Genomic DNA, 15,299 nt, shown 5'->3' with positions numbered 1-15,299 from the left:
AATGTATAAAATAAAAATAAATTATTTTTAGTGCATTTTATATATATATATATAAATTTTGCTGTACCTATAATGGCTTTCAAAATTATTTTGGGCCCTAATTTATACTATGCACCCCCGGAACCAAATGTCTGCGCACGCCTATGCTTATAAATACTTTATACCTAAATAAATTAGCATCATTCCAAATAATTGCACAATAATCAAAATAAAGGAAATTGGAAAGTATATATACATACTTTTATTTCTTATTTAACTTAAATTCATCCAAAAATTATATTTAAAATTTACCGATTTTATGTCATTAAATAAACTAAGTAACATTGCAAACAGTAGTAGCTATAGTGTCATTATTGGATGCCCTCTTCTTTCACGCCAACAAGCCCTGTAAACATTTAAACATTTTTCTAAAATTTACTTATTATACCTATTAATTGTATACAGATTGTAAATATTTTCAAACAAAAAAAAAAAAAAATTAAGTAGATATACAGATTACAAACTTGTGTGTATGGAACTTTTTTATTATTATTCATGCCATAACCTATGAATAAAATTTTTTTTAATGAGCCTCCTTCAATATTTTACATATTTTTCGCCCATAAAATGACACACCTATATATATCTACATACTACAAATTATATTTATATCATGCTCATAATTATATAATATACTGTGACTAGACAATGCTTCATTTTCAATTAAACAATACCTAATTTATATAGATATTAGATATAGATATTTGGCCAGCAGGTATACATGGGACGTGGGTTGTGGTCTTATGACATATGAGCATACAAGGACTTACAAAGTGTTTGATATATAATTCTTAATTCCTTAGACATACTGCAATTACTAATCAACATTAATTTGAATTAATTTGAAACAACCTAGGTGAAAATAAAAACATTAGGATACCTAGGTATTGAAGTATGAATTATTTCACTATGTGATGAAATATTTCACAAAAATGTGAAACATTGTAATTTTTTCTAATACAAATATTAAAGATGAATAAGATGATTATTTATCAATAACCTAACTAAAGAAAACCATCACTAATGGGTAATTAGTGATTGTTGTGCTAGTTCCTAGTATTATACAATTATGAAGATAAGTTATGACAATTATATAACACCTACGTAAAAATAAAATCTATTTAAAAAAATAAAATTATTATAATAAGTACTGAAATATTTTACAAATTTTTTAATATTTTATAAAATGTTCCACAAATTTAAATTTCACGAAATTTTCAAACACTATCTAGGACCTAGGTACTCACCATAAACCTATAATAAATTAGGTAATTTATTTTTGCGAAACAATGTCAATTTTGTATTTTCTCGTTGCCACACATTAAACTATGGATTCGTGTTATAACTTAAATTATTATAAATTATTTTAATAGCGAATCGGTATTAGTGATTAGTGATTACCGCATGGTGTTATGGAAAATAAGGGTAGGTATGTATTTTAATATTTGTAGTATTTTTAAGTTTTAATTATTATTGCGATGTACTGACGCACTCTTGCCACTCTTACATTATCAAATATTATAATTAGATAATATGTATAAAGTAAAATAACACACTTTAAATAAAGTAACAAATTTAATATTACCTACTAATAAGTAACAACATAGTATAAAAACTATTATATATGCTTAAGCATTGAATTTGAATGATTTTTTTGTGAAACTTTACAAGTAATACAATATATATTATATACCTATAATTTAAATTTTTGTGTAAGAATTCGTAAGACATAGTCGGAACTAATGGGATCTCCAGACTTAAGCCTCTTCATAATTATTATGTTTCTCAAATGTTTTTTATGACTTATGTAATATTTTTTTTAATGATAATTGATTAGTTATTGAGTATCAAGTAGTTATTAGTTATACAATGTTTGATAAATAGCTAATTTAAAATCACACGTAACATTCCCATATCAAAACACAAAACATGGATGAAAATGTCAGTGATTTTCAATATTTAAATACAGTAATGAATAATATAGAAATAAATAATCATGAATACATTGTGAAAAAATAATAAATAACTAAAATACTTCAATGCCTAATATCAAAACTTTATAAATTGCTTAAAATTATTTAAATATATTGAAAGTGTAATTGTAGTTTTGATTTTTTTATGTATAAATGTATACTATTAAAACATAAAGTATATACTATATTATTATTACACCTATTTATATGATCTATTTTGAAGGTAATAAATCAGAATATCAATGAACTAAAACATAATATTTTAATATTAATATAAGTAATTATAATTTATTTATATGTTTAAGTAATATATATAATATATATGTATTACAATCTGTAATATTATTTTATACAATACCTGCCAGGTAAATTTAGTAGGTAGCTTAAAATAACACATGTGAAATATACCTATCAGGAGGGTGTCCACCTGTGGGCAGGGACCCACCCGTGTGGAAATCCTCCATAATAATAATAAGTATGGTATTTGTTAGTATTTGTTGGTATTTATTATATAGATTTATAAATAAACATTATTATTTATTAATTATTACATCTTTGTTGTTAAATGCGTATTAACTTTTATAAAAAAAAAGCTGTTATCAGTTACCCTTATTATAATATTTTAATAGAAAGGGGTTGTTCATTGAACTAATTAAGAATTTCATTTAGAACGATTAGAATGTGACCTAATTCGCAGAAGTGGTTTCTCGCAGATGGATTTTATTTGAACAAAAATTACAAAAGCTGAAGGCTTTTTATAAATATAAATTATGTTACATGCGGACATACAGGCTATGGCCATCATTCATTAATCTTGATACATAGGTGTACAATATACATAATATAATAGTAAGTAATAAATCAAACCACACCATTTGTCCATTCATTTGATAGCTATACTATAAGACATGTAGTATCTATATTTAATATCATATTATAATGTTAATAATTGATAAAATAATATTATAATATTACATTCAAGTCTCGGTACTTGCTGCAGCTGCAGTAAATCATTATACAATATAATAATATATGAATCGGTCCGGAAAACGTTCCGTTTCGGGAGGCCGCTCATTATATTATATTATACACGTGCTTATTGCATGCGAAATTATTATGTAACGCGCCAGTGAGTTTATTATTAAACTCGATTCATATATTAACTTGTAACGACAAAATTATGCGATAATATTATGCGGTTATGTAAATATCGTATATACCTATACCTACGCTTGTTGTCGGCACACATACCGCATTACCGCTGTAATATCATGAATTCATGAGCGTATAGAACGTTGTCTTTATAATATGCTATATAGCCGTCACTATATTATAGTCGTCACCTACTTGTTAGTTGTTGTTGTGTGGGCGGTGGGGTGGTATTATAGGTGCGACCGACCGCGAGTTAGTGTGACGTAAACACGTTTTTATACAGCGGAATGTCGATCGCGGCCGCGGCGTAGAGAAGAGAACGAAGCGACGACGGTTGGACAAAAAATAATTATTCGACGGCGCGCTTACATAATGTAAATACATAAATACGTCATTTTATAATAACACGTAAATAAAAAAAATTAAGGATATGCACGAACGATTTCCAAAAGTTGCATTCCAATCCAAATAAATATGAATAAAACCTTTACAGATCCACAAAACCTATTAATTGAATGACGAAGAAATCAGTCTCACAATAACAACCGCACTAAACTTCGACAATTTTCGATCATTTTAATTAATCAATAATCCTTACTTGTACAGTTATTATTCTTAATAATATTATAATATTATCAATGGAAGTAACAAGGTTACGATTATTCTTTGTATTCTGACGGTATTTAGTTTTAGTAGGTACATCAACAGAATCGCGGAAAAAAAGTATAACAAATATCAGCAATTTTATATACGGATTACGGATACCTACTCAAATACAAAAATAGTAGGTACATAATATAGTCATATAATAACAATAATATTATAATATAAATATTTTGTCGGGTATAGTGTAATATGATATTAAATATACCTATAATGAAATTAAAACTATGTTATCATTCATAAAAGTAAAAAACTTAAAAAATTATAAGGATAAAATGGTAAAACGGTATACAAGTGTTCACATGTATATTTATATTTCTGGGCTTTTTTTCCACCTACCCATCAACAAGTATAAAAACATCACAAGAATTCATGATCATTATACATATATATTTCTTACAGCTTCAGCTAGTTGGTAATAAAACTGGTTTTAAATTTTAATGAGTGAGCGAGTGACGTAATTTCATAAGAATCAATTATAAAACTTAGTTCCAATCTTCAACTTTGAGGGTTACATCCGGCAGAAAATGGGATCTAGCTTCTACTTAAGAGTTCAGAAAATTCGTTACTGTGGAGACCTATGATTATAATAATAAATAATTATTATTAAATATTAAAATTAGCATCTTGTGTACAGGCACAATTTTCAAAATGTCTTGGATATTTTTGTGTACTATACATTTGATAGTTTTTAAACTATTTTTAATTCCGCCTATTTCGAATTATGCATGATATTATTCATTTTTTATTTTTTTTTATTATTTTAACCTTATTTATACAATTTTTTTTGGAAGATGTTCTGTGGTTGATTAAAAAGTACTGAGAGTAGTGTAGGTATTCAGTCACAATTTTCTATTAATAATTGTTTAAAGTTCACATTTTTAAGAAATTTAGAAATTTGTTAACGAAAATAATATTTAAACTTATGTTTGTAATTAGAAATTCATATATTTTTTTTAAATTTTAACACCTGAAACCTAAAAATATAGTGCTAGAGTCCTCATATGTAATTATAGAATAAGGATAAGCGAAAAGCAACATAAATGTATATTGGTATAATAGTATGTGTGTACTTTATGAACGTTTAAAGTTTAAATTTTGACTATGAGTCAACATTGAAATATTGGATGTTTTCTCACTCCCAACCCGAACAATCTTTCACACCAACAATTTTTGTTGTTTTGTCGTAATTCGAAAAATTATTTATCATAGGAACTTGAAAAATTCTATTAAGCCACAATGCCACAGTAATAACACTACTTGTGTTACTCAAAACATAATAGTAGCAGGTGACCTAATGTTTGTATCAACAGCTATAATGATGATAATTAATCACCGCATTTCACTATTACTTGAATTATAATAGAATATAATACAACGTTTATGATAGGTACACTATGGAATCTTATGATCGATTAATGCTATTACTATTTTATTTGAAGTTATAGATTTTTTGATTTTTTTTCCTAAAATATAGATATTTTTATACTTAAAAAAAATTATAAATTGTAAACCACATTCCTTTTAATTTACGTTTCACGACGTAGGTAAATATAAAATTATAGCAATAATAACTATCAATAAATGCATAGGTAACAGGTAAGTATACTAAAGAAGTAAAGAAACTCTAAAGTATGGTGAGAATAACAATATCATCAACACAAGTAAACATTGGAGCATTATTGGCTTAAGTCTTGGCCTTCTCTTACTTAAGTTGTTTTTATAGCATTAAAATGTATATAGAGATAAAAAAAAATATATAAATTTATAACTACAATGTTTTGGTATACTTATTTAAGTTTAAACTTGCAAAATGGCACTAACACATTCCTGTGGGTGACTCCTGATTAAGCCTAATAATTCCAACATTTGTTTTCTATTAACTAGTTTTATTTCAGCCAAACGTCATAGTTATGTTTAAACTTTTTTTTCATCATCGTTGTTCAGCAAATATTACTGTATATTTATGTGAAATTGGTATTTCAATTTTTCTATTTTTAATAAGTCTACAATAATATTATTTAACATTAACAATAGGTACATAATTTTTACTAGATAGTAAAAAGAAAAAATATTAAAACTTAACGCAGAAGCCTGACCAAAATATAATAATATAAAATATATTAAACACAAATTTTTATACAAATTAAATACATTTTATAGAAATGACGGCATCGTCCATACCAAACATGTTAAATACCAATCCAATTTCATCAGGTTTAAATTATTAGAAATGAGTATAAAAAAATTGTTCCTATAGTTTCTCCGGCATTCGTATAGTTTTACCGTAACATATTATATATAATCAAATTGATACACAGCTTAAGTGTTAGAAATTCAAAAATATTTTTTGTAAGGACTTGAAACAGTTGAAACTTTTCGTCACTTTATATTATGCGTATTATAATGTGTATACTATACTATTTACTAATCACAATTTTAAATAATATCAGCGATAGCGACGTAAGTAAGTGTTCTTGAACAGTTGAACATACTAGCGTAGAAAATTTTTTATAGACCGCCATCTGCCTCACATCTATATGTCCCAGGCACATTGTACCCTACATCATATTACAAAAATGTATTAAATAAAAAACCAATAATTTTTCAACAGAGCTAATTCTGATAGTGAATATATATATATCGGTGTATATTTTTTCCTATTTTAGTTTTAGTTATATACCAATATTGATTTCTTTTCAAGAACATTTCCAATTTCGATATCGATTTCGGTTTTTAACTGTTGTAAACGATCTCAAGATTATGCACTTACATATTATAAAAAAGCGGGTAAGTCGTGGATGTCGCTCTGCTGTACAGTAGGTTACTGTAATGGATGGGATTAAATTTGAATGCAATGATAGGTATATCATTGTATACGAAAAACGATTCTGAACGGAGATGATTTGTCAGTCTAGGATATATTATATTTAAATATTGTCATATATTCTATTTTGAAACAAATATTTTATTTTTCAATTAAGACGCATTTTGCATAAGGCATGGTTAATCAATTAGTGTAGTTATCATGTAGTTATCATAATTCATAATACCTTTACGAATACCTGGTTTGAGGATAAATCGTTATCATTACGCGATTTCGCTAATAAAAATTTAATTTGAATTTCCGGTGGACATTTTTTTGTGATAAAGATTGACAAATTTTAAAGGAATCTTGTATTAAACTTTCAAATCTTAGATTTAAAAAGAAAATTTTTTATGAATTTCTAGCTTATAATAATTTGCGAATTTTCGTGATTTTTACGTATGTTGTCAAAATTTAAATTTAAATGCTTGTAAAAAAAAAAATGTGACTATGCATTTCTTTTATTTTTCAAATGCTATTGTAAAAATATTTTAGGAGCCTTGTATTAAATTTTCAAATTTTAGGTACAAAAGGAAATTTTTTTATTAATTTCTAGGATAAAATAATTTACGAATTTTTGTGATTTTTACGTATGTTGTCAAAATTAAAATTTGAATACATGTAAAAACAAAATTGTGGCTATACATTTATTTTATTTTTCAACTACTATTGTAAAAATATATTATGAGCCTTGTATTAAATTCTCAAATATTAGAATTAAAAAGAAAAACTTTTATAAATTTCGATCTAAGATAATTTGAAAATTGCCGTAATTTTTACGTATTAAGTCAATATTTGAACTTCAAATACTAATTAAAAAAAATTGTGCCTATGTATTCTTATAATTTTTTAATCACTATAAGAATAACTTACGAGGAACTTTGTATTAAATTTTCAAGTATTTTGATTGGGCAAAAAATTTTTATCGACACTTCAAAAAAAATTTTTCAGACAAATTGAAAATTTCAGTCGTCTATAAATATCTCAAAAATAGTCAAAATATTTTGAAAATTAAATCATGTAAATAAAACGCCAATCTAAATAACTGATAAAATTTTCAAGTATCTACGACTTATACTTTTTGAATAATAACAAATATTTAAAATCATTTGAGGATAAATCGTTATCGTTACGCTATTTCGTAAAAATTTAAAATTCAAACGCACTTAAAATTTTTCCTATAATGATGTTTCGAGTTTTCTCTATAGCTACTTGAAGGAAAACTTATAGAAAACTTAGGGTTGTATTTTCAAACATTAGTTATAAACGCAAAAAATTTTATGATTTTTCAACTTCAAAATTACTTGCAAATTTTCGCGTTTTCAACAGCTTTCGTAAAATTTTGAACTGTAAACGCTTATTAAAAAACATTGTTACTTACGATTTTTAATTTTTTTTAGCTACAATAAGAATATCTCATAAGGAACTGTGTATTAAATTTTCAAGTTTTTTTGGTCATCCAACATTTTTTACTGACACTTCAAAAAAAAATTCTCAAAAAAATCGAAAATTTCAGTGGTCTATAAATAACTCAAAAAAAGTTAAAAATGTTTGAAAATTAAACTGTATATAGATATCACTAATATAAACATTTGGTGAAAATTTCAAGTATTTACAGTGATTAGTTTTTGAATAACAACCATATAAAAATATCTAACTGTTGGAAAATGTTTACTTTTGACCTCTATAATGCACCAAGGATCTTCAATTTTACATCGGAAACCACCCCCAAAGTTTGAAATCGAAGCATTATTTCGACTAATTATGCTGTACACAGACACAAAAAAAAAACACACACATCATTGTAAAATCAATACATTCATCACTTCGTTCAGAATCTAAAATTATTTAAGGTTTTAATAATTTCTAGCTATCAAAAAGTTCTCATATGAAATAGTTTAAAATAAATTTATGGTTTTTGAATTTTAAATTTTTATTACGTTTATTGGACTAATATTTTATTCAGAAAGTTTAATAAATTTTAAAAATAATAAACCATTTGACTTTTAGATATGAAAGTAAAATACAGGGTGTAACAGGTCTATTTGACTAATGCTATACAATTTTTAAGTTTTTATTTTTTTGTAATGGTTTCTCGAGTTCTACACTATAATTTTTATATGTTATATTTTATTTTATATTTATTTTTACAACTAAAATTAAGTAATTTAAATACTGTATTAAATTTTTTGCTCATAATTCATGATAGCTATTTTATAAATAAGTATTTAAAAACAGTTTTGGCGTTTATCACTTTTAATTTGGTTACGTTATTGATTTTTAAACAATTTTCAAAGTTCGTTAAAATTCAAATTTATTTCTTGCTAATCCGTGTTTTGTTATCATTAAAATGTAGCTAATCAATAATAAATACATATATTTTATCGTTATTTAATTTATACCACCAACATTAGTTAAATAGACCTGTTACACTCTGTATAGGTCATTAATAGTTTAATTTTTATAAACTTTTTGGCAAAAGTGTTTCCCGGCGAATTGTATAGGCAAAATAAGTACATAAAGTTCAATTTAATTATTGCACAGTAGGATTTTGACGTTTAAATGATTTTATAAGTATATATTGTTTTCCCCACCTAATGGTGTTTTTACACTTAGTTCCTTCCTTAATACTGTAATGATATAAGCGACTCTAAAATAACTGTGGGTTGTTATATGTCTTTAAATCAATTACTCATTAACTATTATATTATAAATTAAATGATATTACCTCTCTGATCCTTGCCTGTTGAAACCGTAGTCAATATCTGAGGTATTAAATGCGATGACAAATAAAAAAACACTTTTCTCTTTAATTTACTATAATACTTATTAATTGATTTAACCTTTTTAACACACCTTATTGTACATATATTTTAAACATTTAAAATTACGTATTACTAAATTTCTTTTTTTTAGTGTAAACATTGCATTTAAACAGAGAATCAATTCTTAATTTATTTTATTATTATAGTATTATCCATAAACTAAATTACTTGAAAGTACTCAATGCAGGATGTCAGTGTTGCATTAGTTTACACACCATCCTTGTTAAACGACATATCACATTGCGCATGTTGTTGATATATACAATATCATATTGAATAATGATGTAAGTCAATAAGTTTGAGCATCGCAAGACAATAATTATTCACTGCATGATAAAGTAAATACTAAATATAAATTATAATTATACAGAGGTTATATGTTAAGTATCTGGGGTTATTTATTGAGAAAAATAGCTACTGTGAGTAAAACAATTTATATTTTCATTCATAATTTATTGTAACAACAAAAATACTAAAAATATGGACTTTTGTATATTTAAATATTTCTCCAGGTTCTTGTTTTTGCATATTTAAATTACAGTTACTTGTTCTTTTTTTTTTAAATAGTATTAATTTCAAATTTCAATTTAATGTAAAATTAATATAGAAATAGATCATTTTGTATATATGTGGACTAACACTAAGATTATAATAGTATACTATTTGTAATAGCTGCCCTCAATCACTATCACTCAGTGTGTGCTGATAATATAACCTAACCATACATTTTAATTACACACAAATCTAAAAATAAATGAAAGATACAACGAATACCTTCTTATTTTAGTCATATAAATTAAATATTATATTTTTTTAGTAAGTAATCTATGCTAAATCTATGTTACACGAATTTCATACAGTTATCATAGAATGTTTTATTTTGAAAATCAAATACTGAAAGTTTACTTTTAAATATGTCGACTAAAACATTTGATTTGGAAAGGAATAAATAATTAAATAACATTTAATGAATAATCATGATTATTCAATAGTTTATTTTAAAGTTAGCCTAAAAAATAATATTTAATGCAATTCATAAAAACCAATTTGTATTAAGTATTTAAAAAAATATAAAATCAAATCTAAAAATTGACTTGCTGGCGGAAATGCTTTTGGAACTTATTGGCTTTAACTCCTAATTGCATGTACATTTTTGTTTGAACATGTTTCATAACTTTTAAATCTCTTGCTTTCCTGAAAAAAATAATTAAATTTAAGTAAATTAATGAAACAAACAGAAACTACTTGTTAGGTATTAATTAGTGAGAAATAGGAAGTCAAATTATGGTGTAAATTGTGGCATTCTTCTACTACACCGCTGAGTTCTATACGAACCGTGTAATTTATATGTCATCATAATATACTAAATAGTTGAAAATATTTTGCTACTTCACAGTTTGGTTAGGTTAAACATTAATTAACAAATGTCAGAGTCGGTGGTAATGAATTTACCTAAAAAGTGCCCTTTAATATAGACATACAAGTAGGCCCATAAAAAGTTAACTTTATTTAAATCAAAGCAATATTTATTATAAAAAACTGTTCTAATAAAAATATTGCTTTTATAATTATTGATATTTCAGTTGAAAAATAAATATTAAAAATTGCTTTGATTGGCAAATCAAATCAAAGTAGGTAGGTTAACAAATACAAATCCTAGTTTAATCAAGCAATCCAGGTTTAAATATTAGAAAGAAGTAATAATAATAGGTATTTATGTACCTAATATAACATATTATTAAATATAATTTTGTATGATGACTTCAGTTAAAATTTCTTTTACATTACTAGCTGCATTTTAATTGAATTAGATTCTTACCTAGCAGCAGCAGCAGGGAAAGTGCCTGTCCATCCAATATGTCTGTAATGATTGATTACTTTGTTCAGTTTTGTTTCCTTCATGGCTTCCCAATCATGATTTGGATTCAAATTTTGTCTAAAAGATAAATAATTGACAATTATTAAATTACACTTCATTTTATCACTATTCTGTAAAAAAGACTATAACAATATATTGAAATATATCTTAGTCAACTTGGAAACATTTATTTTATTGCTTTATCTGTACCTGTAGTATCGCATTAGTGATCGTTTTCCAATCCTAGCTCCAGAAGGAAGAATTAATTGAGAGGTAACATCTTCAACAATGCGATAATCATCTACAGCTGTATCAGCTGGATAACTAGATGAATAGTCGTAAAAGTCTGAGTATTCAAGTAATGCTTCACCTTCATGAATCATTTTAGTGTGACCTAGAGTTATTTTAAATAAATTTATATTTTTGACATGAGCTGCGTAAGACCTTATTTCATTACAAAAATACCTTTATCAATCATGTGTGCTTGTGCAGACTCTATCGAATGGAAATTTTTTCCAGAATCGTTACACCATAAACACATAAATCCTTGACATACCTTTTCTCCTAAATATATCAATAATCCTTTCATATCGACCAGATACTCAATATCTGGTATGAAAAATGAGTGAACGTCAGACATGTGTTTAATATTTTGCAACAAGTTTTCACTGCTCTGAGGACAGAATAAACATATATTGTTGACTATGGGATTGTTTTCGCTGACTACTTCACCCCATTCTTCGTCATCATCTACATCCTCATACTCATCATCGCTCTCTTCAACAGGTTTATTCTCAGCTGGTTTAACTATTTTCTTGGCAGCTGGTACACCAATATCTTTATGTTCGTTATCTGATTGCAAAGCCAAAGTTTTATGCTGTTTAGAAGACGTGTGGCTATCAAAGGACTTTTGTGAATTATAGGATTTCTTGCAAATAGTGCAATAAATCGAACTCTTAGCATTTTCTTCATTTTCCTTGATCTGTTGACTTAGTATTCTGGATTCAAATGTTGGCCGGTCAACAGGAAGAAGATTAATGATTTTTCTTTTCAAATTATAACGATGCCAGTCTGTTTTATAGTGAATGCGATGTGCATCACCAGTTTCAAACACAATTTGACATGTAACACATGTCAATGCCCCTTGATACGGGGAACTCATTTTTCTAAAAAAAAATTAACCATCATACTTAATTAATTTAAACTTAAAATATTATATAAGGTATAAGAAATTGAAAAAATATGTTGCTTAATATAGGTTTCAAAGTACCTACTAACATTTAAAAAATATTTTCATTCATAAAGTAACAATTTTAGTGTGAAAGCTTTATGGAATACAGCTTTTTTATGTATAATTATGATAAATATTACTATCATAGAACCATTGTTGACAATAAGCTATTTCCTGGGAAAAAACTAAAATTTTGCTATAAACACTTGAAAACAAGACCTAATATAGTTCAGCCACGGCACTCTACGCATTAGTATTAATAACCTTAAATTCATTGACTTTATAATTAAAAAATTGGAATGTTTGACTTTTTGGTGAAATATTTTATACATCAAATGCTTTATTATAATACTGTACCAATGATAAATAAAATCAATAGCATTGTAAAAACAATATTTAGACACGAGCATGAGTTTAATCAAATCAAACTAGAAAAAGTAAATTAGGTATATATCTATTTTTTAAATATTCTTAAATGGAATATAGATCATATTATTTCAATTAAAAAGAGCCTTAAGAGTTTACAAAATGCAATTGTGAATTTAAAAGAGTACTAATAATAAGTTCTACTGGTCAGTCAGCCTTTATAGTATACCTATGGTACATCAAGATTTTGACACAAAAATGTACAAGAACTAAGAAATATTTACTACTCTTATCTTCGATTAAAATATTTATTTGGATTTCGAGCTTTTTCGATTCTATCTATATTAAACACCATCCATTTTACAGGAAACGTTGAAAAAATAATATGATTCTAATAATTATTCACAATTTTTGTTTGACACAGACGTCACCAACCAGGAGTCTAACCACGATCAAGGGACATGAATCACTTACCTCAGTAATTAACCAACAGACGTTCAACAGCCGACACGACGAGAAATTAATTGTATAAAATGAGTGAGGACTAATGCTATCACTAAATAAGACCAAACAAGACAGTCAAAAAGAATAGATAAGAATATCAGAACTTGATCTGAAAAAATATGTATACAGTAACACCAGTTTTGAAAAGGAGAGAACGCTGACATCTCATTTCCGAACAGCCTGGAATACAACAGCTGCCGCACCATAGAACAGTACCGACTACCGAGAGGATGGAAGAAACCCGCGAACTACACAGTATTTTCAAATATATCAGATGCTAGTCCTTAAACCAATATTAATTTTAAATTACAAATAACTGAACAAAAATTGTCGAAAAATAATACAATCTTAAACCCTTTTTTTTAGTCGCATTTCAATTTTCAACCCACAACCCCCTCTCCCAGCAGTAATAATCGTGAACAGTAGAGCCAGTGACGAGTGACGTACTTAAAAATAAATTCGAGACTCGAGAGCGGGGTTATCCCCGACTGTGCAATGGTGTTTGGGGGTATTTGAAATAATCTGAAATATTATATTTCGTCTAATGCTAAATGCATTTTTAAAGTAATATTTAAAATACCTTTTATGATGATTACCACTTGATTAGAATATGGAATTTTGTTTTAAGTGTTTTTTATACTGATGACTGAACACACTATCTACTTTCAATACGTGATGAATAAATTATTTTTAATTTTTGATTAGGGTCTGGAGTAGCTTTATCGTTGATTATAAATACTTTTTCACAATTAATGAAAAAAAGGTAGGCTATTGGTTACAGGCGAGGATCCGGGGGAAGGGGGGCAAGGGGCCATGCAGAAAGCAGAATTAAAAAAAAAAAAATGTTGAATAACTGTATAAGTGGGTACCACTTTGCCATACACTAGTTGAGTGTGTCATTAAGATTTGTAATTTATAAATTTGTAAGAGATGTGTTATACCTATTGGCTATTCGAATCCAATGACAAATCATTGTACAGTTGTACACGAAAAACTATTCTGATCTGTAACGTTATGTTCTCAAATAAATAATCTTTGTATAAACAGTCAAATTCAGAAATTAAATAAAAAAAAAATCGATTATGTGTTTCACACAGATCTACAAGTCTAAATCGTCTCAACAATGTATAAACGTTAACGTTCACGATTAGAAAAACACCCTAACCCACAAATACTCAATACTCGGAAGCGCCCAAAGACGGTTAAAAGATGGTGTTAACCTTTTATCAAAGTCAAAATAAATTATAATAATATGTACACATATATTTATGTAAGACGTAGGTGTAATTTAACAAAAAAAAAAAAAAAAAATTAAGAAATCAAAAATAATGTGGGTATAACCGCTGGGTTACTTTCTTTTTAATGTAACTCATTTTTATTGTAAATTTTACAGATTTTATAATCAAAATAGAAAATTGAAAAAATAAATAAATATGACTATAATAAACAGTGTATACCTCCGCCATTTTTATATTTTTTCAAAGATAGATAAATTTGTGTGAAATTCTTCTTTTAAAATTTCTAATGTCAGATATGAAAAAAAAAAACATTTATAAATTTCTAACTGAAATGTATTTGTATAATGTCTCATGGCAATAAATAGCTCAAAAAGAGTCAAAATAGTTTGTATTATAAGTATGTGATGGTGAACATTTCAAATGCCAAGCATTATTTATTTTAGAATTACAGCAAAATATTAAAACCTGATTAATGGAAGTTTATTATTTTATCAAACACCATACAAATTTTAGTTGTATACAATAATCTATATTATTTATTATTAAAGTGACTTATTTCTCATTTGTAAATAGTAATATAGTAC

At 26.2% G+C, this 15,299-nt stretch overlaps 1 protein-coding gene across 1 annotated transcript; it reads right to left on the bottom strand.

Moving 5' to 3' along the window:
• Positions 1–10,481: 10,481 nt before the first annotated feature.
• On the bottom strand, positions 10,482–13,583 carry LOC107165806 (cytoplasmic 60S subunit biogenesis factor ZNF622). The gene is made up of 5 exons (XM_015514204.2): positions 13,448–13,583; positions 11,842–12,542; positions 11,587–11,770; positions 11,338–11,454; positions 10,482–10,712 (listed from the first exon to the last, which is right to left on the bottom strand). The coding sequence occupies exons 2-5, from the start codon at positions 12,536–12,538 to the stop codon at positions 10,601–10,603; spliced, it is 1,110 nt and encodes a 369-aa protein (XP_015369690.2). The 5' UTR covers positions 12,539–12,542; positions 13,448–13,583; the 3' UTR covers positions 10,482–10,600.
• Positions 13,584–15,299: the final 1,716 nt, after the last annotated feature.

Source organism: Diuraphis noxia, unplaced genomic scaffold (assembly GCF_037042655.1).
Source record: "Diuraphis noxia isolate RWA-SAM2 unplaced genomic scaffold, SU_Dnox_SAM2 contig0004, whole genome shotgun sequence".
NCBI classification, from domain to species: Eukaryota; Metazoa; Arthropoda; class Insecta; order Hemiptera; family Aphididae; genus Diuraphis; species Diuraphis noxia.
The sequence above is the reverse complement of the archived record's forward strand: the minus strand, read 5'-3'. Positions and strand labels throughout refer to the sequence as shown.